Source organism: Diabrotica undecimpunctata, chromosome 7 (genome assembly GCF_040954645.1).
Source record: "Diabrotica undecimpunctata isolate CICGRU chromosome 7, icDiaUnde3, whole genome shotgun sequence".
Lineage (NCBI taxonomy): Eukaryota > Metazoa > Arthropoda > Insecta > Coleoptera > Chrysomelidae > Diabrotica > Diabrotica undecimpunctata.
Window position 1 is genome coordinate 74,034,842 of NC_092809.1, and position 27,650 is coordinate 74,062,491.

At 32.7% G+C, this 27,650-nt stretch overlaps 1 protein-coding gene across 3 annotated transcripts in view; it reads right to left on the bottom strand.

Annotated features, from left to right (window-relative positions):
• Positions 1 to 17,084, bottom strand: part of LOC140445488 (uncharacterized) — a 54,203-nt gene extending 37,119 nt beyond the window's left edge. Inside the window, exon 1 of one of the 3 annotated variants that reach the window (XM_072537535.1) lies at positions 16,736 to 17,084. In XM_072537535.1, the coding sequence (XP_072393636.1) occupies positions 16,736 to 16,789 (54 nt within the window). In that variant the 5' untranslated portion in view covers positions 16,790 to 17,084. Of the gene's footprint in view, positions 1 to 11,963; positions 12,104 to 16,735 lie in introns of those variants that run through there. The other 2 variants (XM_072537536.1, XM_072537538.1) reach the window with 2 other exon arrangements.
• Positions 17,085 to 27,650: the final 10,566 nt, after the last annotated feature.

The following is a 27,650-nucleotide window of genomic DNA, read 5'->3' on the forward strand; positions in this document are numbered from 1 at the left end:
AATGTCATAACTATCCAAACGTTAAAACCGTTAGTTTAATATAACGTGGCGCAAATATATAATCAGATAAAGCTATGTAAGCTTTAAGCAAAAAATATATTCCATAATCTATGGCAATAAAAAGAAATCTCGAACAGGTAACACAATGATAGATGGGACTCTCAACATTATAAAATGTGCAACAACTAAGTCCGAAATGATGTCTACAATTGGACGTACCTTGGGGCCTTACTTGTCCCAACCATACGTGTGTTTCGAACATCTTTAAAACAACTAGATTGTTCGAAGAAAGAAGAAAATGATGCTTTTGAGCATAAGGAATGGTAGCATTCCTCAACATACCGCTAACTTTTGTACGGTGAATAATTTTCTCTGGAAATAAATTCGGAATATCAAACTGATTATCCGGATTGGCAATACCGGATGGCAACGATTCCAATATACGAGGAAACGAGAGACTTTTTAAGTCTTGAACAATAAGCAATTCGGCTTGCTTTTTACGAATGTTTCTAATATAACAAAACACAAATGCCTTTACTCGGCGTAAACGAGAAAGATACGAGTACATTTTAAACATATGTACCCCGAATGCTAAATCTAGAGATGGGTGTAATGCCACTCTAGGAACTTTTGACCCAATTATGGTCGCAATATCTAAGTTACTAGATTCTTTAAAATTGTCTCTGTCACGAGACGACAATAATTTTGGCTCACAATGCCAAGATTTTGATCGAGCAAGTGTATCGGGGTTAGCTCCCCGCGAAGCTGAATCGGCAGCGTCATCACCAGACACCCCATCATGGAAGTCGTGCAAAGAAAAATCCTTGGGTAAGGATTGAATATTAGAATGGACCTGAGGCTCAGAGAGATGTACATCATTAAAGGATAGCCCCGTAGAAGAACTCGCGCCTGTATCAGCGTCACGAATCTTGTAGGACTCACTATCTTTTACCACTGCAACAGGTGGAAGGGAATATGCAATACTGCTAAGGCCCGTAGGTAACGCCTTAGGGACAGTATCTACATGAGCTAAAGTCGAGGATAGCTGACCTGACGAACTAGGCGCCATCACACGAGGTGTTTGAGACGTGGTTGTCTCGAAAGAAGGTTGAGGTTTTGAAAAAGATGAGTCTTTTGACATATGATTTTGAGAAGATTTAACTACATTGAGTAGATGGCATAAATCTGAAATAAGTGTGGGAGGTCTTTCCCCCACATGTAACCTAGAAGAACAATGGGATGCACTACCTACTTTATAATACGTAAAGGATGAGAGGACGGGCTCCCATATTATAAGTCCCATTGCCTTACAAAACAAATAATCATCTACAATGTTTCGATCCTCGCTATCTTCAGCGGAATCTACCAATAAGTTCTCGATTGCATCCTGTGCGCATTCATACTTATCATACTCAACCTGTAAATACTCACGACGAACTTTCAAAAGATAATCAATATCGACCAATGAAACATTTTCTGCAATCCAAGTACAGTGACGAAGAATTGCATTCTTTGCAGACCGTCTCTTGAATTTGAGGGTTTCCATTGTTTAGACAAAAATGGAGCAGCTAATATTTAAAACTGACAAGACAAAAAGAAAAAGGTTGTGAATAAGTAAGAGTAATTGTAAATCCCTGGATTTTTTACAGAAACAAACCAAAGAGATACTTGTAATAGTTGAAAGCAGGTCTCTATAATAAGACAACTACAAACAAAATAAAAAAGAACAGTCTCCACAGACCAGGTATCTTATCAAGGAAAAGATATATCCCAACATAAAACGATTACAATCTGTTACTAATGTCCAAACAATCAGGAAAAATTCAACAAAGAAAAAATGGTTGTAATAACCGAAAATACTTTTTCCACCCTCACAAACACTAACGAATACAAAAGAAGAAATGTCTCTACAGACTGGGTATCTTTTTTCACAAAATAAATACCGCAATGTAAATGGTTATACTAACCGTAATAAGGTCTCTAGCATAAGAAAACCCTGAAAAAGTAAAAGTAAGAATGTCTTTCGGCAGACTGAGTATATGCTTAGACAAAAGAAATACTCCACTAAAAGCACTATCAACAAATCAGCAAGAAATGGGTATAAAACCTGAAAAAGGTCTCTGTTATAAGAGCACCTTGAATAATGTATATAAAAAAGATAGTCTTTCGGCAGACTGAGTATATGCTTAGACAAAAGAAATACTTCACTGTAATAAGTACGAAAAAAAATCAGCAAAAAATGGGTATAAAAACACCGGAAAAGGTCTCTGTCATAAGAGCGCCTTGAATAAAGGATATGAAAAGGAAATAGTCTTTCGGCAGACTAGTTATCTTTCAGTATAAGAGAAGTCTCAATGTAAAATGGTTATAAAAACCCTAAAGAGGTCTCTGTAAAAAGAGCACCTTAAAAATTAATGTAAAGAAAATCGTCTTTCTGCAGACAACTGGATATCTTTTAGTATGAAAGATATACCGTAATGTAAAAATGGGTATAACAACCGCAAAAAGGCCTCTGTCAGAAGAGAACCTCGAAAAAGCAATATAAAAAGAAATAGTCTTTCGGCAGACTAGGTATCTTTTAGTAGAAAAGAAATATACAATAAATGGTTATAACAACCATGAAAAGAAGGACTCTGTCAGAAGAGCACCTGGAACAAAGAATGTAAAGAAGAAATAGTCTTTCGGCAGACTAGGTATCGTCTTTCGGCAGACGAGTAGGTATTTTTTTACATAAAACAAATACCTGACTATATAGTTATGATAACCGCAAAAAGGTATACAGTAAATAAACCTTGTACAACGTAAAAAGTAAAATGTCTTTCGGCAGACTGGGCAACTTTTCAGATAAAAGAAAACCCGACTATACTATGGTTGTGATAACCGCAATAAGGTCTCTAGCATAAGAGATCCTCGACAACGAAATAGTCTTTCGGCAGACTAGGTATCGTCTTTCGGCAGACGACTGGGTATATTTTCCAGCTAAAAGAAATACCCGACTATACTATGGTTGTGATAACCGCAATAAGGTCTCTACCATAAGAGAACCTCGATAAAGAAATAGTCTTTCGGCAGACTAGGTATCGTCTTTCGGCAGACGATTGGGTACCTTTTTAGATAAAAGAAATACCCCAACTATACTATGGTTGTGATAACCGCAATAAGGTCTCTAGCATAAGAGAACCTCGACAAAGAAATAGTCTTTCAGCAGACTAGGTATCGTCTTTCGGCAGACGACTGGGTAGATTTTTAGATAAAAGAAATACCCCAACAAATAGTTATCACAACCAACTAGGCTCCTACCATAAGGAACCCGTGAGCAAGTCAAATAAAATGGTTATCATAATTGATAAGGTCCCTACCATAAGGAAACCATAAACAATGACATATTAACTGGTTATCATAACCGACAAGGCTCCTACCACAAGGACACCGCAACTACACATGGAAAAGAACATGGAAAAAAGGTACCTACTATCATAGAACCCTAAACAAACAAAAAAACAGAAAAAAAAGAAGAAGAAGATCCGGCTCGAAGGACCATTATGTTGCGTTCTGCACATACGATGACCTCAATATAACAATTGGGGTCATCCTGAAGGGGGAGAGAAGATATTTTGTTCAATCTAGAACACGCTGGTTGCCCCCTTTCGGATTGGGTATGTATATTAAAATAAAAGAAATGAAAACAAGTGGACTGTATAAAACTCTATTTTAAAAAGAGGTGAAATAAACCATAAATATACATAACCCAATATACCTACAATTATAAATAAAGAAGAATATAAACTTAAAAGAAGAAGAATATATGTAGTACAAACTTACACACAAAAAGAGAACCATAAACAAAACAAAACTGTCGATTGTATATATACCACGTTATAGAGAGAAATAATATACAACAAATAAAAAATATGAATATATATGTCATATAAAAACAAATTATTAAACTCAATGCAAAAGTATACTCATAATACACATTATGAGTTAATATTAGGTAATAAAATACACAACACTGTGATATATATACAAAAAGAATAGTGAAATTATTATAATATAAAAAATATACAAATCTACATAAAGGTAATGAAATGTTCTCAATCAAGTTCAATCGCGATCGCGGCACAACAGATAAAAGTTCGAAGCAAATATGACATCTATATACCAAGTAAACGTACTTGATATATGCAGCAACAAAATTATGGTGTATTGTAGCTTACCCCATAAAGCACAGCACCAACGACGTCTTCATCGACGTATAACAGGAACCACAAAATTTCTAATTTCAACTTTTCTGCATCAAACCGACTTCCTCGGTCAAAGGACCGCTGGCAAGTGTCTTAAGGTACTCTTAACCCAAACGCACACACATGTGTGTGGTTTGAGAGATAAAACTCGACTCTGATTTTGACCGCAATGAAGTGTCTCGACGCGCTGATCTTAACTTCAAAAATACATATTCTTATCTGGCATATGGAACTCGCCCTTATCTCGCAGATGGCTAGTCTTGGAATGTTTAGCCCTTAAAACTGCTGTGCCCTTGTACACGCAAATCTCGTTTATATATACTACGGGGAGAATCAAAACTAACACAAAAAAGTCTGTTCATATTACAAATGTTTATATATCGTTGCGAAACTGCAACATTTATAGAATTGCAATTTATTTAGTAGTTTTTAAGAAAAAAATCCCAAAACTTACTATGTAAGGCATTTTGTCAACAAAAATTACAAATAACTCAAAAATGAAGTATTTTCGAAAAATTATCAAGAGAGAAAAAGTATTTCGATGAGATATGCCTAAAAAATTTTACTTAAAACGATTCGGGAAATACTTTTTTGTTATAAGTTAGTTGTTAATAACAATTTAAGGTCCAACTGAAAAAATAAAAAAAAAATACATTTTGTAGTTTAAAAAATATATAAAATCGAATAAAAAAGATTTTAGTCGGTATATTCCGTTTCAAAGAGTCTTTTTAGGGGTAAACCGATCGCTAGGTTGAGGATAATAAATTATTAGCTGAAAAACGAAGACAATAACCGACTTTTTGAAGAGTCAAACTTTTTTCTAAAATTAATAATAAAAAAGTTGTTCATATGTGAATATGACCTTGAAACCTTTTAAATGCCAATAATCGTTCGTATTTTTCAATTGTTCACTACTCATTTAATTAATGCATAAGTATTGTATATAAAAGCATAGCAATTACATGTTTGTATTTTTTATAGCAGCAACTTTGTATTTATCTTCCGCGACCTTTCCCTACCTGTCGTTCTCTCATGTAGGTCAGTTAGCTTGGGCAGGGGTTCTAGCGAGAGCCCAACCCTAAATTTAGATTATTGCATCAAGGGACCTCCCACATTCGCTCTTAAAATACTCCAGCCAGCATTATCTTTGTGAGTATATTATTGAATCGACGGTACTCCAGGATCAGTTTTGACGGGGTGGATTCAGCGGATGTTTATCTTTTACAAATACTAGAGGGACATAAGGGATAATGATGAAGTTAAACATCTGTAGCATTCGATATAAGATAGTGCAGTTCAAATGTATTAATTATAAGAAGAGTGGTGATAATTAGTTATGGTTATTTTTAGTATATACTTATGGTTTGTTACTCAAAAGTTGAACTGAAACTATTAAACTCTAAATAATATGTCATTTGTTGTAAGAACTAATTATTTGTTTCTAAAAAAATTTTGAAATACCGAGCATTTGGCAAAATGATGTGTAAGAAAAAGACAGCTATTCATTCAATACATTTTATTTTTATTGTTAATTACAGATGAATATGATAATAATTCGTAGTAAATAATAGAATAAAATAAAACTAGTTCAATAACTTCACTATTATAGTGTTTTAGTCGTATATAATTTCGTTCTAGGAAGAAAGTTCGTATCCCACGTGCTTGAACGAGTTAGAATATCTGCAAGATTTTTGTAACACTGTTGGTAAGTAAATTGACGGAATGTATTGCATGAGATCGAGTAGGTATATCTTTATTTTATAGAGCCATAAGAGATACGAAAAAAAATATTTAGGTAAAAGCATAGCGATAGGACCATAGTTTGAAAAAAATTTCAAATATACAGGACCGCCCATATCGAGGAGGTTAAGTATATTATAAGTATAGTAGGAGGAAACTTAAGTATATTTTTTTATGGTTTTTTATGGAACACCCTGTACATTTTTATAATTTTAGACTCACTCGATGTTCTCGTTTTTAAAATATAAGGTTCTTCAATGGTTTACTAGGTAGTGTAAAAGATAATTGAATCGGTCTTTTCAGAAAGAACATAAGTCTATTTTCGGCAATATTGACATTTCTTCATAAATCTATTTTTTATACTCAATTCTAAGCATAAACGACATCAGTCTCGACTTGCTGTAATAAACTATTATACAGCTTAATATAAATACCCATTCCATTCGATAACCACATGAGTCATCGACTGATGTTTCGGCGCGGAATTGTCATTTGTAAACAAATCGATCAAGATGGCTGCAATAAATTGCACGAATAATGATCTGAATTTAGAAAAAAGTAAAAAGAGAGGTAAAAAAGACAATTATAAGTCAGAAATTATTAAGAAAGCGAGGCTGTGTGGGGAAAAATATGAAAATTATAAAGGTAATGTTGTACCTGCAAGAAAACCAGGAGGAGACTGTCGGTAAGTTTTAAGGTTAAGATGGTTTTAAAACGTAAAATTATTATATATTTTTTTGAAATTGTCGCTTGAAGTGCTTTGAAAAGTTAATGTGGACATAAGGGCTAAAATACTTGCCAAATTCAGAAGCATGCTTACCAAGAATGCACAAGATTCATTCTTACAAGGGCTTATGGGAAGGTGTGAAGTAAAAAAGAGACGAAATGACCTCGAAATGAAAATCCAAAGAATAGAAGATATAACACTAGTTACTCCGTGACAGGTTCGAGCGGAAAAATTATTGTTTGCAAAAAAGCTTTCATGGGAATTCACACTGTGAGTCATGAAAGAATTCGAAGAATGTCTAAGCTTCTTGTACACGGAAAAGCACCACTAGGTAAACGTGGAAAAAATATTTCAGGGAATGTTAAGTCTGAAAATTTAATAGAACAGGTTGACTCATATTTTGGGTTTTCCTACTAAGATTTCACATTACACAGGGAAAGTGAAGCATTACTTAGACAAAAAATTGAATGTGCGAATTATGTATGGCCCATTTTGTGCCAAATTTCCTGATAATAATAATAATTCATTGAAATATAAATTTTATTTAAAGATTTTCCAGGAACATTTTTCTTTATAGTTTGGACGTCTACAGGTAGACACTTGCTGTGAATGTGAACAGTTAGAAATGAAAATTAAGAGTCCATCTTTAAAAGGGACAGCGAAGCGCTTGGTCGTTGCGGAATTATCTGTACATAAAAGACGTGCAAAGAAGTTCTACAATAAAATGGCAGAAATTGCAGAAATGTGCAAGACAGATGCCACTGTATGTGGCCTGACGTTTGATTATATGCAAAATCTTCAACTTCCACTTATTCCTGAACAGGAGACTTTTTACTTACGTCAACTAACCTACAATGTCTTTGGAATTCACAATATGCAAAAAAAACAAGGGATGTTTTACACCTACCACGAGGGTCAAGCCAGAAAGGGTCCCAATGAAGTTGCTTAATTTATTATGGATTATATCAAGTCTGGAGTGCCTACTGATGTGAAACATCTTCACTTATTTTCTGACAGCTGTGCCGGTCAAAACCGGAATCATACTTTACTGAGATTTCTACTTTCGTTAGTAGATACTGGAAGTTTTAAAACCATAAATCGGTACTTTCCACAAGGTGACCATTCCTTTTTGCCGAACGATAGAAACTTAGCAGCAATAAAAAGAGTCATAAAAACATTGACCGTATTTACCACCCAAAAGAATATACAGAAGTAATAGTAAATTCTACATGACACAAAAAGTTTCTTATTAAAATGGTGGAAACATCGAATATTTTTGAATTCAAAAAGTGGTGGCCTAAACATTACAAAAAATATGTAAACATGCATATTTGTAAACAAAACAACAAGAGACTTTTTTGATGAAGTGAGAATAGTGATCGACGAAACAGGAAATAACCGAGAAAAAATACGGTGACCGAGAAATAAGGTGATTTTAATTGCTGGATTGGTAAAAAGAATAAGGATAAAGTGGTAAGAAAACACGGCGAAAACATAGTCAAAGATACAGGAGAGAGACCGGACATGTAAAAAATATAAACTCAGAATGTAAATAAACGACTTCTATAAACATAAAGAATTCCACACTATTTACAAGGGCACAAACAAGAACAACAAAAATCAATTATTGACTATAAACTCAATAAACAAAAGTAGTAGTAGTAGTAGTAGCCTCAGTTTACTTTTCATAGATTTGACGAAGGCCTGTGATAATGTACGTACCGATAAACCAAACTACGGGAAGCAATGGAGAATAGAGCCTATGGGACATTTTTAGGGGCTCATTTGACCCAACATGAATCATCAATACTACAATATGTAAGTTAGAATCAACTGATGGTTATTTATAGTTTAGAGTTTTTCTCTAAGGTATTTTTGTTACCCCTCTAATCGGTTAACCGTCGCATCGTTGGTTCCGACAGTGACAATTAATCAAAGTTTGTGTTAGCCCTTCAAGAATGATTCTGAGAATGGGAATTACACAAGCAACTAAATCAAAAGATTAAGGTTTCTTAAATTAAAGACAATATAATAATCAATTTGGATGCTTAAATGATTTCAAAAGGTGCTATATAACAATTGAGTGATGAAAACGCAGTGAAAATAAAGCCGGATAAATAAATAGGAAGTAAGCAAGTGAAATCTCCTGTGAATAAAATAATATATAATAAAACTTATGACGCAAATTACGCTAACTCATATGAGACACGATATTGAGAATCCGGTAATTTGCAATTGTACGTCACAAAATTAGAATGCTTTAAAAGATCAGTAACACAAAAAAGACGAAATTACAAATTAATATACTCATCTAATAAAGGAAATTTAGGTGTAACAACTATAAGCTCAACAACAATAGCTTTGGGACAATTTGTTGAAAAAAGCAATAGTGGAACAACACGGAAGATGTTGCCCAGTGGACCAAGATGCTGATCCCGAGCCTAAGGAACTGGGTAGATTATCTGTTTTAGGGCGTATCTTCATAGGTTCAGAAAAACAGATACAGATAAATGCCTATACTGCGAATATTCCGTCAATGTTACTCATACAATGCTGGAGTGGAATAGACGTACAGTGGAGAAAAACAGAATGTATAGAACAATAGGTATGAACTCTGTGACTGTGAGAGAGATGATCGTGAAGATGGCGGGAAGTAAGGAGAGATGGAATAGTGCTCACAATTTAGTGTTTTAGAATAGTGTTCAACGACAGAGATAAGATCTAGATAAGAGAAGGAAGTGTTTCAAAATGTCGTCAGCTCTACAGCGATCATCCCACTTTTGGAGTACGATACGTGCGTTAGTCAACTGCGCAAAAGTAGGAAAGGGTGGTTTTAGTCGGTAGGCAGGATAATAGATACCTGAATTTTTGGCACTGCTATCTTTAGTAGGTACTTTAAATTAAACTAAAACCCAAATTTTAAGGATTCAAAATGGAGGTAGAATAAAAAAATTTCGGTGCACAACCAAACCAACCCCCACAACGAAAAAAATTTTAGGTGCGCCACTGATTCACACAAAATTAATTCAGATAATACACTGTCTCAGAACATAATTTAAGCTGTGACAATCATTATACAAATTAAAAAGAGTCCTAAAGATAATGGAACTATTCACAAACTATTATGAACATGTACTGATTGTGAGTGAATTAAGGAATATGCAGCCTTTGCAATATGATAATCTATTTATCGTAATTAATGAGAAGTCAACTATGGAATGAAATATATAGAGCACAATCAAGTGAAATTAGATGTAAACTGTTAGAGATTATCAATAATTCTATAGTTCTGAGTAATGAATAATATAAATATGTGAGAAATAAACTTAATATGCCAATAAGTGCGAAGATTTATAGATTAAACTTTAATATTAAAGTAATGGATTACTGAAGAGTAAGATCACAAGAGGAATGCAGTTTATGGCCATTTTCAAAACTCTATAGTAAAAAGGCAATAAAAGATACTTTACTTCAATCTTTATATCTTTCTTAGAAAGAGGAGGGTATTGTGAAGTAATGACCATGTTGAAGGGTTTTCACAGGTATATAAAGTTAATCCATATATTTTTAGATTGTTTATTTTTTTATTTGTTGAACTTAAATCTGGCAATGAATTCGTTTTTATAAAACTTTATTTATTACAAAACTAGAAAATCCACAATACAGTGTAAAAATATTACTATTAAATTAAGTACTGCTAACCCGAAACTATTTTTTAGACTAGCCAAAATCCATGTAAATAGGAAGTTGCGTAACAAAGGATAACAGTGCAATATTAGGAGAATGTTATTTATCCACTATGGATGTAAAGACAGTTATGATTATCCAAAAGTTATGTTTTGTACACTGTGTTATACCAGTAAACTTTTCGGATGAATATGGAAAATCGACACAGAAATATACCTATCTTAGCTAGATTACCTAAGCTCTGACGTCACATTGGGCAGGGCTTTTAAAAACCTTTCCAAACATTTCTAATTTATGTGTATTGTCCGATAAGTTGGAAATATTGTTTTTTTAATTGTTTGAAGAATAATAAGGACTTTTGGTTATGAACATTAATTCTGTGCGATTGGTATTATTTGTTGTTCGTAAATTTGTGAGGTAAGAATATCAAAGGATTAAGATTACTATGAATGTTCAAATTTTAAGGTTATGTTATGGTTTAATTATTTGTTACTGTATTTCAAGGTATTTTACTGTTGTTTTTATCGGGGTTATTTCAAAATTAATCAATACATCATTGAATTTATTTGCGAAGTTAAAAATACTTACATTAATGTTTTAATCTTTTTTAAGTGCTAGTGATTTTATCCCCTAAAAGACTAAATATATTCGTTTTCTCATAGTTTCAACACATGTTTACTAGCCATTATATGCCTAGATCTAAAAAATAAAGTCAAAAACTATTACAACATTCAAAAACATTTTTTTAAACACTCATTATGGCAATTTGATAGAAAGGTTTCCACAGAATGTTATATTACAACTTAAACTACGAGAAAACGAGTATCTTTAGTATTAAACAGGATTTGGTACAAGCAACAAAGTATTTTTATATATATTTGGGTATCACATGTAGCAGCTTAAATTTATTGGTAAACTAGTTCGTAAGGTTTTATTATGCAATTTGCAATTTAGTGACATTTTGCAATGGATTGTATATTTTATTGTTTTATTCTGTGATATCATATGATACATGTCAATAATGTGATCACATAAATCTCAAAACTGTGGTTACATAAATCGACATAATCTATGTAATTTTAGTAAATTTTAATTGTTATTGTTATTATTATTTTTTTGACTTTTGTAAGCTTTGTCCATAAAATTGCACAATTTTCAGTGACAATAAAGCATATTTCTATTCTATTCTATAAAATCACTGGCAACGAAAAAAGAATATAAAACATTTATTTGTTTATTTTTTAACTATGTAAATAAATTCAATGATTTATTATTTATTTTGACATGACTTACTTAACTTTTGAAATATGAACGTTCATAGTAAATATCTTAATACTTTTGATATTCTTACCTCACAAATTCACGAACAACAAATAATACCAATCGCACAGAATGAATGTTCATAATTATTTATTCTTCAAACAATTAAAAAACCAATATTTCCAACTTCTTATGGGTTAAATACACATAAATTAGAATGTTCGGAAAGGTTTTTAAAAACTCCGCCCATTGTGAGGTCAGACTTAGGTATTCCATTGACTTCTCAGTTTAACATTGGTACTTACATGGTCCAAAAGTTGAAAAAACCAGAAACAAATTTTCGTCCAACGATTTAAATAAATATTTAGGAATATGCATATTGACGTCGGTAATAAACATAACAAACATCAGAACATACTGGAGTGTAGAAGTATGCATTGACAGAGTTAAAAATTGTATGAGTCAAAAGCATGTTGAAAAAATTCGATCGTTTTTACATTTCAATGACAACTCTGCTACTAATGCGACTGACTGTCATTGATTCCTTATCTAAAAAATTCTTATCTTTGCCTATGGAAGAATCTCTTAGTATTGATGAACAAATATGTGCAACCAAAACTCGACATCACATGCCGTTAAACGTCACAATAAGTACTTGCCGTTAAAACTCCACAATTGGGGTTATTGGGGTTATAAGTTATTTATTTTAAGTGGTGTTTCTGGTTATTGCTATCAGTTTCAAATCTACACTGTAACTTAAAATGACCCATCACATTGACTAAACTGTGAACATGATTTATTTAGGTGCAAGCGGCAACATTGTCATGCGTTTGACAAGGAAAGTACCCAGAAACTGTTTCCACAAAATTTAGTTCGATAACTACTACACCTCAGTCTAAGTTGTGTCGGTTTAAGCCAACATGGGAATTCATTCGTTGGGAACTGTTTGAAAAAATAGAATTCCAATGTGCAAATTACCTAATGATGAAACCAAGGAGTTTGTTCGAGGAACATCTGTAGAATATGTTACTAACTGTAGTGGTGTAGATATACCAAATGTCTTATGGAAAGACAACAAAAATGTTATGTTCTTATCATCATTTGTAAGGATTAGTCCTGAAGACGAAATATCACGTTTCGATAGAAAACAAAAGGAGAAAATAAAAATTAAATGTCCGGCAATCGTGAAAGAATATAATCGTCACATGGGTAGTGTAGATTTACTGGATAGTATCATAGGCCATTATAGGATTAGAATGAGGACCAAAAAATGGTACATGAGCTTGTTTTACCATTTACTAGATATCTGCATAATCAATCCAGTTGGCAAGAACACTCTGTAGTACCTATAGGAAGCAGAACGGAACGATCCAAACGAGGAACACTTTCGTAGGTTCAAAAGGAAATTGAATCTAAGAAAAAGAGGGGTAATGTTATGCCGCTTCTACCCAGAGATGTTCGACTTGACAATGAAGGCCATTTTCCTAAATGGAATTCTACAAGATTAAGGTATAAGTTACCTACACAGTTCACAAACATTTGCACTATGTGAAAAGTGCTCAACGGCTTTGTGTTTCAATAAGGACAAAAATCGTTTTAAAATATTTCCTACATAATAAACCACACTTGTTTCCAGACCATTAATATATAGGTTACATAATGGGTATTATACACGCCATTATGCATTTATGAATCACTTATTGTTTTTGTCAAATATAAAAAAAATAAAAACCTATAAAAATACAAATATATATACAAATACAAATATATATACGTATATATACGTATATATATACAATTTTTTTTTTAAATATTTTTCAGTCAATCAGCTCATATTTATTTTCATTTTTCAAAGTTTTACAAAAATAAAAAAAATTGCGCAGTGTAGGGTTATTAGATGTTTTAGAATGTAAGTACGAATTATCAACAAGAAAGTTATTTATTAACACAACATTCATGTGAAAGGTAAATGTAATTTACCTTTCACATGAATGTTAACTGCGTCTTTTTAGAATCTTATTTAAATTTTAGTAATGTCTACTGGTTGTAGCTGATCTAAACTTGCAAGGAGAAGGAGGAAGGAGCTCTGAACTGAGTATTGGCAAAAATCTAATGGATGTCAAAATCCACATACTTCAAACATATTATCTTGTAGATACTAAGTGGAAAATTATAAGAAAAATTTAACAACAATAGAGGAAAAAATAATAACAGCTAAACACAAAATATGAAAAATATAGGGAATACAGAAATGAATTATGAAAGAAATAAAAAAACGAAAAGGGTGACTAATAGGGCAATGTAAAGAAATTGATGAACACTAAAGAAAATATGATCGCCTCAAAAAACACAAAAGATAAAATAACACATACTGACAAAAGAAAGACCATAGGTACATCCAATGACTCCAATTCAAAAAATGGATATATAGGAGAAACTTAAGACATGAATATATTATAGTATTGTAACAAGGAATTGTTTTCGAAGGGGACGGGGTTGAACTTTTTAAATTTATCTGTACTTCTAGGAGAACTAAGATACACCCTAAAACTACAAGATAAATTAAAAGACTTTTAGACTTATTCAATGCTGTGTACGTAGAAATACCTCAGAAATACCAAATCAATGGCTGCTTCCCTTTCCCTGCAATGGCTCCAACCTTTTGCACACTTCTTAAAACACTGAATCTTCTAGGACCTATAACAACTATAGAACCATGTCAATAAAAGTCATAATGTTAAAGTGTTCCTTAAAAGAACTCAGGAAAGAATCTATAAAAAATTGGAGTATAACAGTAGTCAAGTTAGCTTTACAAGAGGACTGTGGATAAAGATGCCTTGTTTTTGTTAAACAGATTAATATATAGATGTATAGGTATGAATCCAGGTATTCATTCATTCAATTAATCAATCTACAAGGTCCAAAAAGAGACACTACAGTCCCAAAATATTGATTATATTATACCAGGATATTCATTTTCATGTAAAAACTAGATTGGAACCAAGAGGGTTATATAAACAAAGCAGGAGAAATTAGTAACAAGTTGCATATACAAAGAGCAATGAGACTGGGATGTATTCTGCCATCATTGCTTTTTAACATGTATACCTAAGCGATGTTTGAAAAAGATAAGATTGGAGAACGTTATGGTCATTCTTGTAACTTCCTAACTTCAAGTAGAAAAACTCCCAAAGATTATAATAGTCAATGGTAGTAATATTTGCAAAAATTATGGACTTGAATTAACATTAAAAAGACCCAGAATGTATATACTTATAGAAATATAGTACTTTTAATTACAAAAAACAACTAGCAAAATAATTGAAAATTACATTAAATTATTAAAGATTTATACAAAAAGAAGATTTTAACACTGGGAGCGAAAACAAGTGGATCAACAACTTAGATACCTAGGTGTTCTCAATATTCCTTTATGGATTGCAAAATTAATAAAAAAGCACGCTTAAAAAAGAACAAAAATAGGAGTAATAATTTGAAATGTGATAGATCCATGTTAAGGATATCATGGACCAAAAAAAATCAATAATTTATAATAATATAAGAAATATATAAGGAAGAAATATTGGAAAAAGACTGGCTGAGAAATTTGGGGGAGTGCTTTCAATGTATGTAGCTCAATAGAAATATTTAGAGCAGCTTTGGATAAAGTAAGAATAGTCAGTATCATATACATATATATATAATAAATACTATAGACCAAATATAGTAAACTTGTACTTTATAAAATATAATAAAATATTTTTTTGCAAAATTTTACTAAGTAAATACTTAATTTAATAAAAACAACATTAGAAATCTTAAGATTTCCCACTTAGCGAAACTAAAGAGCGCCTCTAGAAAGAAACTAGAGCCTCTGCATATGAGCCTCTGATGATACCTAATAAGGTTGAAATAGGTCTAAGGGGATGACAGATGCCCTGCATTGAAATTAAATCTAAAACCGTCTTTCTGTCCAATTTAATAAAAATATAACATAACAAAGGTTTAATTTCTGTTAAGTCTATTAAATCCAGCAATTTTTTTTGCTTTTTTGTAAATACCTATAGTTATGACATTTTGCAAGTAGTCATTCAAATGTTTAACATGAGGTTGAATAAATTAATTTTGTCTTTTTTCTTGCTATTTTACGTTTATAAATTTTGTTTAAAATAAAAATATCAAAGTAAATAACTCAGACGTGGCTAAAATACTCATTGAAAACAAGTTTCACAGCCTATTCTAATTGATTATAATTTTTTGCATGTAGATATACAGCAGGATATTCTTTAATACCTATTTTTTACTGGATTTTAATTTACCTAACTGTCAAAAACGACATGTTATAGAAATTTTAGAAGAAATAATCAGTTTTATATGCTAGCCACATGTGGATTGGCACTAAGAAAAATTGTATAGGATAGGGTTTTTGTTAAAATTTCAGTCCTAAAATGAACTTATTTAGTTTTGTTTTTCTTTTCAAGGTAGTTTCTAAACAATCGTTTTAGTTATAGCACCTAAGTTATGCACACATAGTTGTAAAAGGTGTAAAATAGGTTTGAAAGATGTTTATGTATCATTACAATCATATTTATTTTTATGGGCACCTCAACCCTCCAGCAAACCTCGCACACGCCTGTGGTCAACCACTTTATTAAGAGAAAACGTTGTCAGAATTTATAGGATATGAGAAATTTCTTATTGCTTGGTACAAATGTAAACAAGTTATAAAATGTATTCACAATCACTATGGGTAGGTGTTGTGTTTTAAAAGTAGGTAGCACAAAGAGTTTACACCTGTTTACACCTAGTTGAGCTAGAAGTAAAGTGAAGGTTTTGTGGTAGGTCGTTAATGATTTAATGACTATTATTGGACATCGGGCTCCAAAAAAGCACACCCATCTTCTAATTTAATATCAAGAGTGCCAAGGATAATCACGATCCCCGACCTCTAGGCACGGTTCAACCTCCAATCTAACAGGGACAAAGCAACTCCCACAGAGCCGTTGGTTTGCGACCGCCCCTGTGACTTTCAGCTAAGTTTCTAAGTGGGTGCATGGAAAATAGTGCAAAAACTTACCTGTGCCGAATTTTCAACGTATTCTACACGCACTTCTTGCACTTCAGATGTCATTATTCACCACTAATTTGAAAAATATCAGTTGCATTGTTCAACCGATGTGTTGCAGTGTGAAACGGGCCGACAGGCTACGTCAATCGATCCTCTTTTGTCACTTTTCACTAATTTTCGGCTTAATTTTTATTAATTTCTTGTTGATAACTTTATTAATTAAATGTTTAACAGATTGGGCGTGAAAATTTTCGTGTAGGACTCCCAACGCTGGGCTAAATTTCGAATTACAGGCTGGGCAAACGAAACACAAACCACGCCATTCTGGGACTGGCTTTAGGAGGGGATAGTAGGATAGTATCGCGGCCGCTTGCTCGGAACAAACTAACTGCCGTCTTCATGGCCATGGGCGGTGCGCTATTTGGGGATTTTTTAAAATAATTAAACCAATTTGAACAATCATTTTATAGCAGATATAAAATGTTGGAAAATACGATACTTAAAACGAATATTTAAAAATAAAAAAAAAACATCAAATACCATGATTTATTTTTAAGATTGTTCAATAGAAACCTTCGTACTTGATGGTGAACTGCCGAAACAAATATTTAAAGTAAATTGACTTATTTAATACCAAAAATGATATAACAATAACAGTAAAATCAAGTCCTAAGAAAATATAGTGTTCCAATATGTAGAATCATTAAAGGGTTTATTAGCTACTGAGATTTTAAGCGTATTAGCACCATTTGTCAATACTAATATTCATATAGCTTTATACATATACAATGACGCGAAAAAGAATGAAAAGAAACATCTAACTGTTGTCAGAATAAGTAAAAGTAGTTACTATTTTAACTTCGAGTAAAAATCACTCTGGTGAACTTGGAGATTTCAGAGGGAAGGGCGGAGTAAAAGAGAAAATAAGAGAGACGAACGATACTAATTCAATATTTGGACGATAGAACGATACTATACCATTCAGTATAAGAATTACCACAAGACTGACTTAACAACTAAGTAGTAAGTAAATACATTTCGCGTTGTATTGGAGAGTACGTATGAGTTGGAGAGTAGGAGGGACACATAAAACTAAGTTTTTCATAAATTAGAGCGGAGATGTTAAAAATACTAGTGTGTAATTTACCGAAATTCAAACAGAAATACGTAAATTCAAGATGGTATGATAAGGACAACATATTTTTGGCTGGAGCACGTATTTTTAAAGTAGCGTTTTAAAGAAATTGAAACTCTGTACTCTGTACCAACAGAATAAAGCTAGACAGTTTTATATTGCGGTAAGTAGATGACTTACTGGTTTCAGTAAAGCCTAAAATTAGGTATAGTGGAAGAAAAAATGGTGATTGCCAGATGGGCTAAATATTTAGAGGACTTACTAAACGTTGAAAAGCCAGCTGTAAGACAGTGTCTGATAATTGTATCAGTAGAACTGATACAATTGTGGCAGTTTTAGAAGCCAAGGTTGAAGGATGTAGAGGAAACAATCATGAGGAGAGAAACAGTAAATCCCCTAAAAACGACCAACTGGTAGTACAACTTTTTAAACTAGGAGTCAAAGAATGGTTACAGATCCTAATAACTTGTTGTTCGATATCTGAGACAATGAAGAAATCCAAAGAAGAAAATCACTTAAGTGATGTGGTGCTTCAAAGTGCCCGTTTAAATTAAATGTCTGTTGTGTCTTTTTGAATGTGTTCTGTTGGTCCTTAAGTGTCCTTAAGTGTTTTTTAATTTTAATTTAATTGAAATTGAAATCACAATAATTTCTGCCAAATACAGACCAAAATCGGTTCATCATAGTTTGATAATTACAAGTTCGAGTTATTGTTACACATTACATTTAATTTTAACAAACAATTTACACAATACCTTTATTTCTAGTTTAGTTGTTAATATCTTTTCCCCTCAAGAACTTTCCCTTTATTTATTAATAGTTGCAATAAAACCGGTAATCACCCGTCGGCAGTTTACTATAACAGTTTTTAACTATGTTTTCCCAAACATTAAATAATAATCCTTGTATCGGCACGTAAGTAATATTTATTAGTTATTTATTAATTTAATTTCAATTTTACTGTATTGTTTTTTCACTTAAGTTTTACTTTGTATATTTAATCAATTTTAAAGTCATATTTAATAATCATACACATAAAATATTGGCATAATTGCTGTATATTCTGTAGCAGACAGCACCCTAATACGGGTTATTATATTTTCAGCATTTAGTTTACAATCTACCGTTGACGTGAAGATGCATAGCAAATTATAGTACGCGAAACCGGTCGTTGGTGGTAGAATAAATTGATTGTGAGTAACTCTTATTCTTATTTTTTTTTACCTAATTATGATGTCATTACAATACGATTAAGAGACTTTCATTTTCAAAGATTCTACTTGGAAAACACCATTGTTTCATTGTTTCGCTGGTAGGTGTTTAAAGTTTCAAAATAAATATTTAAATAAGGCAATAATTATATTACTATAATGCAATTACTATATGCAATAATTTTTATTATCATTTTAATATTTTAAATTCTTTTTAATTTAACAGTAACACATTCAAATACACACAGACAAAGCAATCGAACACAAACATCTGATACTAAATATATCGTATAACAACGATAAGTTAAGCACTGAGATTGCAAAAACTGTTCGCATGTTTTAAGTAACATTTTTACCGATTGACCATTTACCTAAAAAATGTAATTCCCACTACAATATTTAAACGATATAATGTCGATGATTTTATATTTAGCCGAAAGGGAAATCGACCCTTACTGGAAACGTTGACCACGTCTGGGTTGGACAAAGTTTACCAACCAACTCAACTAATCAATTAAACAGACTAGCAGGAGCAATTAAAGACAACTTCTTTTTCTTCTTGTATTCAGCTTTGTCTTTAAACGCTTACAATCAACATAACAATTCTAATTTTAGTCATTACCACGTCTCCAATTTCACTGACGACAATTCAAATCATGCTTATAGATTGCGCGGACTGTAAATTCTACCTCATCCTACCCTTCATCGGTACATCTTACCCTTCATTATAAGTTGCTTTATTATTCTAAATATGCCCCGACCCTACAGCTTTCTTTCTTGACAGTAAACATAATTTTCTATTTTTTTTTATTCTCTCTAGCACCCGTTGGTTTATTGTTTAGTTAACTCAGAACCTAAGAAGGTATCATTCGTCTACACAAACAATCAAAAGATTCCATTTAGTCCAGGATATGGCGGTAAAAATAGTAGAAAAAAATTTTGATGTAGTTAAAATAGCTCAAAGATCAAAATTTACCCTACGCTAGTACGTGCTTTTCCTCTGGGGTGGTTACCATCCCAATTCTTGGGTGGAAAAGTTTATTAAAAAATCCATGGTAAACACTAGGAGAAGTGAACTTTAAGACAAAAATGTTGTTTTTTTTTTTCGAAAAGTCAATATTTTTGGAATTATTTGTGACTGAAGGTTCACAAATTATACGTCAAAAACTGTTTAGACTGTTTGGATATAAAATGAAGCTTATTAAAAAAGAGACTTGTTTTTATTATTACTGTAAACTTAATATTAATAAAGTTATGGTTGTTGGAAAGTAGACTTTTATTCATCGAATACAAAAATCCAAACATGTAGGTAAGTTGATTATCCGAAAAACTGTAGTTTTTTTTATGGAAAAGTAATGCAAACTTGTTTAAAGATCATAAAAATCTTTAAAATGACCACTGGTAAAAGTGATTTGCATGAAAATTAAGGTAAGTTATAATTAAAATAAAGTCGTCGACTAAAATAAAATAAAGTTTGTGACGCAGAAAATTAGAAACCCACCCCCGCCAAAACCACCCTGATTAAAACTATTCGTTCTTCATTTAAAATTTGCGTCGTTTATATACAAACATTACATTCTGGAAGTTTCACTGACTTAGAAAGTTTGGTTTTGAAAATATTCGAGGTTAAAATGTAGACATTATTTCGAAATTTCTCAAAAAATCCCCTTTTTTTTTTCCAAAATAACTCAACAACTAAAAGAGATACAGAAAAAATACTAGAATATAAAAAACAGCTTTTTGCTGAAGATTTTTTTTATTTCTATATACTAAAAATTAAACGAGATATGATTGTTTAAAGGTTGTATTCGCACGCGATTAGCTTAAGCGCCATCTTCAAGCCCTTTCAGCGCAACTCTTTTTAAAAAAGGACTTGAAAAAAAAAAAAAGAAAATACATGAGTTTGTAGCTTTTAAAATAAACTACAGAAATGTGTTTATTAAATTTGTTTCAAGCCCTTTCAGCGCTTAAGAAGAGTTGCGCTGAATGGGCTTGAAGATTGTGCTAAAATCATGCGAATACAATCTTTAAACAATCATATCTTTTTTAATTTTTAATCTATAGAAGAAAGGAACATAATCTTCAGTAATAAAAGTTGTTTTTTTGTATTTTGGTTATTGAGTTATTTTGAAAAAAATGGGATTTTTGAGAAATTCCGAAAATACTGTCTACATTTCAAACTCGAATTTTTTGAAAACTATACCTTCTAAACCAGTTAAACTTCCTGAATGTAATTATTGTATATAAATAAAGCAAGTTTTAAGAGATCGACGAATAGTTTGTTACCAATGTCACCATTGAGGGTTATAACCACCCTCAGGTGAAAAGTACATATTAGCACAGGGCAACTTTTCAACTCTGAGTTATTTTCTACCTACTATCAAAATTTTAAGAAAATCCATGCATATAAAAAGTTCTGAGCAGAAAACCGTCGTATCCTGGACTAATTTTTGTTGTTTCTTTATTGAAGATGCAATCTTCTAGTTCATAGAGGACAACAAATGATTCTGGTATCAGTTTTTGATAAAATCTGATCTCACTTTTTCTACACAAGACATAATCTCTTCCTTATATTGAAGATTATCGTTTATTAAGGTGTAAAGATATGTATAATGCTGAATCTGTTTGATTATTACCATTGTTTTTTGCCTTTACATCAAAGTTGTGTTTCTTTGTGAATTTATCTTACCGTATTCACCAGACTCTGAAGTTTTTGTATAGTGTTTGAGATTAAAATCGTCTGCCCCTTTAGCGATTCTATGATCGTTTATAGTCCTTCCGTTGATTGAAATTCCAGAGCTAGTTTCTCAGATTTACCCAGGTCCGGGATTTTATCTTCCTCAATGTTTTGGGCATTCACCTAATGCTTAACAGATTGGATAAGGGAATATATATTATATATAGATATGTACTACTATACGCCACTACGAGATAGGTAAATTCTGGACGGTATAGAGAGAAAATATATTCCAAGGTTAAGACTATACGATAATTCCAATGATTTCATTAATTACTGGAAACGGCATAATGCTAGTTAATTAATCCCAAGAAGAATAATAATTGTTGAACAATTATTTTTCTCGTTTGACGAAGCTATATAAGTAAAAAAGAACATCTTCACTTTGTCACTGTTGCAGTTTTAAGGCACGCCTTTGTATAATGATCTACATTTAATAAAAATGCATATATCTTGAAAAATGATCATGTTATCCCTTAGTAGAAAGTATTTAATAAAACAGGTGCTCTAATCACTGATCATTAAAGGGGACCATCTGCTTATCGGAGTAGCGCCGCCACTGGACGATATCGAGGGCTTTCTCTTCCGTCAGATGTTCCCTGAACCCCTGCCGCGGGCTAAGGGGCGTCAGCCGACTACATTTGCGTCCTCCCATTGACCTTTGTCCCCGAAATATCCTGCTTTTACAAGAACTCCAAATAGTTTTTTAACATCCACTGTGCTATCGGCGATGACAATTGGATTGGTCTTTGTTTTTAATACCAATCAATACCTGCCTTTCACTAGATTTCATTCTAAAATCACAAATAATAAAAAATAAGTGTACTGGATGCTATTGTCAGATATTGCAGAATATAAAAACGAGAAAGTTGAGCTTGTGTCAATAGTGATTTGGTGAGTTTGCGTTGCTGCGTGTTTACATGATTTTACATGCTTTTTATATTTATATAGCAGAACGTAGTTCTCTGGCAGAACCAGTTGTCTTTAATGAAGGATAAAATTAGCTGAACATGGTTGCCATTTTGAAAATTATTTCAGCCTTTTGACGATTTTTTTATAGTTAGTTGTTCAAGGTATCCTTTTATCTTGGATTTGTCGTTATTTTATAATTATATTTAATATAATATTGAATGCATATTTTCTGCTCAAGAAAGTTTTGAAAACGTAACAAAATTAATCAAAATTAATAAAACAGTGAAGTAGAATTTCTTTAAAACCAGAAGATGCACGTGTTCAAATTGAAACTACTCATTGGTTTTCCTTCTATTCATTATTTTGGCTATCGTGGATCCTTACTCTTTAATTCAAATATTATCGTTCGGGCCAGCTACCCATTTTTATATTTGTTACACGCTATTTTAATGTCTTCTTTCCCTGTCCATTAGGTAGTTTCCCTAATATTCTTCAGATAGTTAAGATCTATTATTTACAATATTCAGGTGTTTATTGCATATCCCCTCAAGTAAATGCTATAACGTGTATCCAGTTGTATTGGTAAGAGATTCTACTGTTTTGTTTAACTTTGATATTTACTGCTATCTCCCTTGTTCAACATTTTTGTAGATATATCTACTCTTATGTTAGTTCTAGACTTAAGATAGCCAAAAGACATTTCTTATTATGCTATAATTAGAAGTCTTATTAACTTAAACCGATAACAAATAGAGAAAATCTGATTCAAATCCAATTTATAAATTAATAATTCAATCCAAATTATTAATTTAGATTTAGAAATGAGAATCCTACAATAAACCGGCTAAGTATATGGAATAACAGATATAATAGAGTTATCTTTAGAAAATAAGAAAGTCTGCTCTACTATTTTCTTACATGTAACCCAAGCTTTTAATAACGGTTGGAATGAGAAATAAAAATAAAACTTAAGAGCATTTTACTCAACCCGTACTTATCATTATCATAATTATCCTCGCAGCTACAACCTGCGGTACGGTTTGCCTGCTCTCGCATTTTGCCTCGTCTCCTCTCCTCTTCGCCGGGTCTCTCCAGTGACTGACCTGCATCGCTCTTAAATCCTTTTTACCTTCCGTAGATACCTCTTTTTTGATCTACCTTTCCTCCTTATTTTCTTCATTCTCTCTGAGGTCTCTTCAGAGGCATTCTTTGTCCAAGCTGCGCCAGTCTTCCCGACTTTACAAACCTAACTATGTGCTCTCTTCTTAACAACTCTTCAAGTTTAAAATTACTTCTAATTCTTCACGAAATACCTTCCCTCCTCGGTCTGTATACCCTTCGAAGTATTTTTCTTACAAAAATTCGAAGAGAGGGCTCGTATGTCTTTTTCATGCACCAGGTTTCAGCAACAAAGGTAACAACTGGTCTTCTTTTGATAGGAATGTGGACTTTTTAGTAAGCTTTATGTAAAGTACGCCCTGTTTAACGTTATAATGCTTTTTTTATTGTAACAGCTTTAAACAGTATATCTAAAAATCATTCATTTTGGATAAATACTTAAATAAAACAAGAAGTGTGTACAAATTTGAGATTTTAGTTACAGTATCACAAACCACAAGGAAGCGTATTAAGTCTATTCCTGTACACAATATATACGTTTGGCATTCCAGGATTACAACAAAACACTACTGCTACCTTTGTAAATGAGTAAGCTGTTCTTATGGGACACTAGTTGAGATACGTTGTAGATCTCACTAAATAAAATCCATTCGCGAGCCCGAAAATGGCGAATGAAATTACATACATACACACACACATTCATTCCTCTTCTACCGTTAGTTGTCGAGGGACGTGCTTCTAGATTTTGATGATGTTTCTCCACGCTTTTCTGTTTTTCGCCAATTGTGCTTTTTTCCAAGATTTGTCCTTATTTTGTAATATCTTTGCCATGTCGCTGTTCCACTCTTTTATTGGTCTGCTTTTTCTGTTTTTCCCTATTGGTTTAGCTTCCCACGCTATTTTCACTTGTCTGCTGTTGTCCATTCGTGTTATATGACCGAACCATACTAATTTTTTCTCCTTTATTGAATTGAATTAAATGAAACTAAATCCAGCCATACTAAGTTCACGAATAAAAAAATGTACCAGTTAAAATAAATGATAAATCCTATAAGCAACCTTAGCGAAGTATGTAGATATGCATCACTCTAGCCTCAAGACTGTGTTGAAAAACCATGTTACTAGTTGGTATTTAATACAGAAAAATGTTATAGATGATTGGGAGAAATTCTATTGTCGTTTCATGATAAAGTATTATATATCAACAAATACTATGATCAGTATGGGAATATTGTTATCAACACTAGAGTTGTGCCAAAGCTACTAATATATATGTCAACCAGAGACTTCTGAATAAAGTTGTAAGGATTAAAGATGTTTGTTGATATAGACGTAACAGTGATATCCATGGCGACTTGTACATGGAGATTGTGGATAAAATACTCAAGAAGATAGCGGCAAGTCTCGAGTAGAGACTTCATAGTCATGAGAATACTGATTAAATTTCGCCCATTGACACCACTGAAATAAAATGAAGGCTCAAAATAGTTGGTTTAAGCGTTTAAATGTGAAATCTGAGCACACTGAGATGTAATTTTCCATATTGATCTGCTGATAAGACATATTTAAAATAGATAATAAGTGGATACTAGATGCACTATTTATTATAAAAAAGATTTTCAAAAATTGTCAATAATTTAGGTTAAAGATGAATGTGAATCTTATAAGGAGCTTAGAAGAGATGAGAAATATGTCCACAAGAGAAATATAATGGAAGTTTTAGACTAAAATTCTTGAAGAACTGGAAACTTTAAGAAATCAGAACGAGACTAGAAACTTTTATAGAAAGATCAATAGTAGGTATAAAAATTTGATTTAAACCGAGATTAAATTTATACAGGGACATGGAAGTAAATCTAATAGTTAATATAAGGAGAATATCCTTAAGAGATGGATGGAACATTCTAAGGATTTGCTTTGCACCAAAGATGATAGTGCTCTAGATAGGCAATAAAACCTTGACTTAAATGAACATACAGTCAATCCATCGACCTAATCGGTAATCCAGAAACTACAGAACAACAAAGCGACAGGAAATGGTAAAAGGGCATATGACTTGGACCTTCTCACACGCACGACCCGTATCTCTAAAGGAAATGGTTGCTACACTCAAAGATGTAGTCACAAAAATATATAATTAAAGGTAAGTATAGACAAAGTGGACAGGACATTTGACCAGAGCAAATGAAAGCAACCTGCAAGACGTACTCTATTGGTGAATCTCGAGGGAACTAGACGACTCTGTAGATCAAGTTTGACTGATCTTTGTTCCACGATCCGTTTCGCAGTTTCAGCCAAAGTTATTTAATTTTGTTCGTTAAAATTCTCGTTTACTGTTGTATCTCCGTTACTAAGTTTTCTCTTCATTGTACCTTCTGTAAGCAAAAACCTCCACTTCGAGTCTGCTTGGTTTCCTTCTCACCTCGTCCCTCTTATCCATCGACATAAGTATCTCAGTCATGTACTTTCTTAAGAGTGGATTATTCAGTTTGGCATTAACCTTCTCTCTCAAAGCTGGTAAGAACTTTTGTAGGAACATATCGTGGACAAAGAAGCTGTGCTTGAGAAGTTCGTCAGCGGTTAGTCACAGCGGAGGATCCATCTTTATGTAACTCCCCAGGAATTCTATAGTAAGCGTTGGCCAGGATACGAAGTGTTTGTATAGGAAATTTGACTGTCATTGTAAGTTTAGAGTTCTTTGATAGTAAATGCTGGTGTCTAGAACATGGTTTTCCCATCATTTTGGCAATTAAATAAAACATCAATATCACTTTTTCTGGGAAACAGAGGATCTCCTGTCATCATCTCAGCGAACAGGCATCCAATGAACCTTATATATATCGGAGTACCATAATGCGGTTCAGCTATAAGAAGCTGCGGAGCTCAGTACTATATTTGGAAGGTACCGTATTGGCTGAACTGGACAAATGCCAAGAGAGTTGGACGAAGGAAGGTGTACGCAAAGGATATTCCAGGTGACCAGAGTTACTGTCATAGCAATAATATCGTACACAGATACGTGAAACCCGAAAACATTCTAGTATCTTCACTAGGTTTTGTTAAATGATATGATTTCGGTCTACGCGATGGTACTGAGCTGCGGAGCTTCTTGTAGCTGAATCCCATTATGGTACTTCGATAGATATATGGTCGATTGGATGCCTGTTCGCTGAGATGATTACTGGAGATCCTCTGTTTCTCAGAAATAGTGATATTAATTAGTTCTCTTAAATTGCCAAAAGTATGGGAAAGCCATGTTCGGGAGACCAGCATTTACCTACTATGAAAAACTCTAACCTTAGGACAATAGTCAAATTTTCTACAGAAGAAAGCATAGGTGTGTACAAACACTTCGAATCATGGCCAACGCTTGCTATAGAATTCGTAGAGAGTTGCATGAAGATGTATCCTCAGCAGCAACTAATGACCGACGAGCTCCTCAAACATAGCTTCTTCATTCACGATACACTTATTTCAACAGAGGTTCTTACCCGCTTTGAAAGAACGTTAATGTCCAACTGAATAATACGAATAATAAAGTACAAGACTGAGATGGTACATGTCGACGGATAAGAGGAGCGAGAGATCCACAAGAGTAGCCAATTTAATCGTAAAGCTAAACCGAAGGTATAAAATAAAGATTATTCAAGTATATGCTTCAACAACGGACTATCCGGATGCGGCGACTTTAACGCAAAGATCGGTCTAAAGCAGGATAAACAGGAAACAACACTAGGTATACCATGTATAAATATATACCAGATGAATAGTTTCTTCTCTAAAAAAGACAACAGAAGATGGACGTGGAAA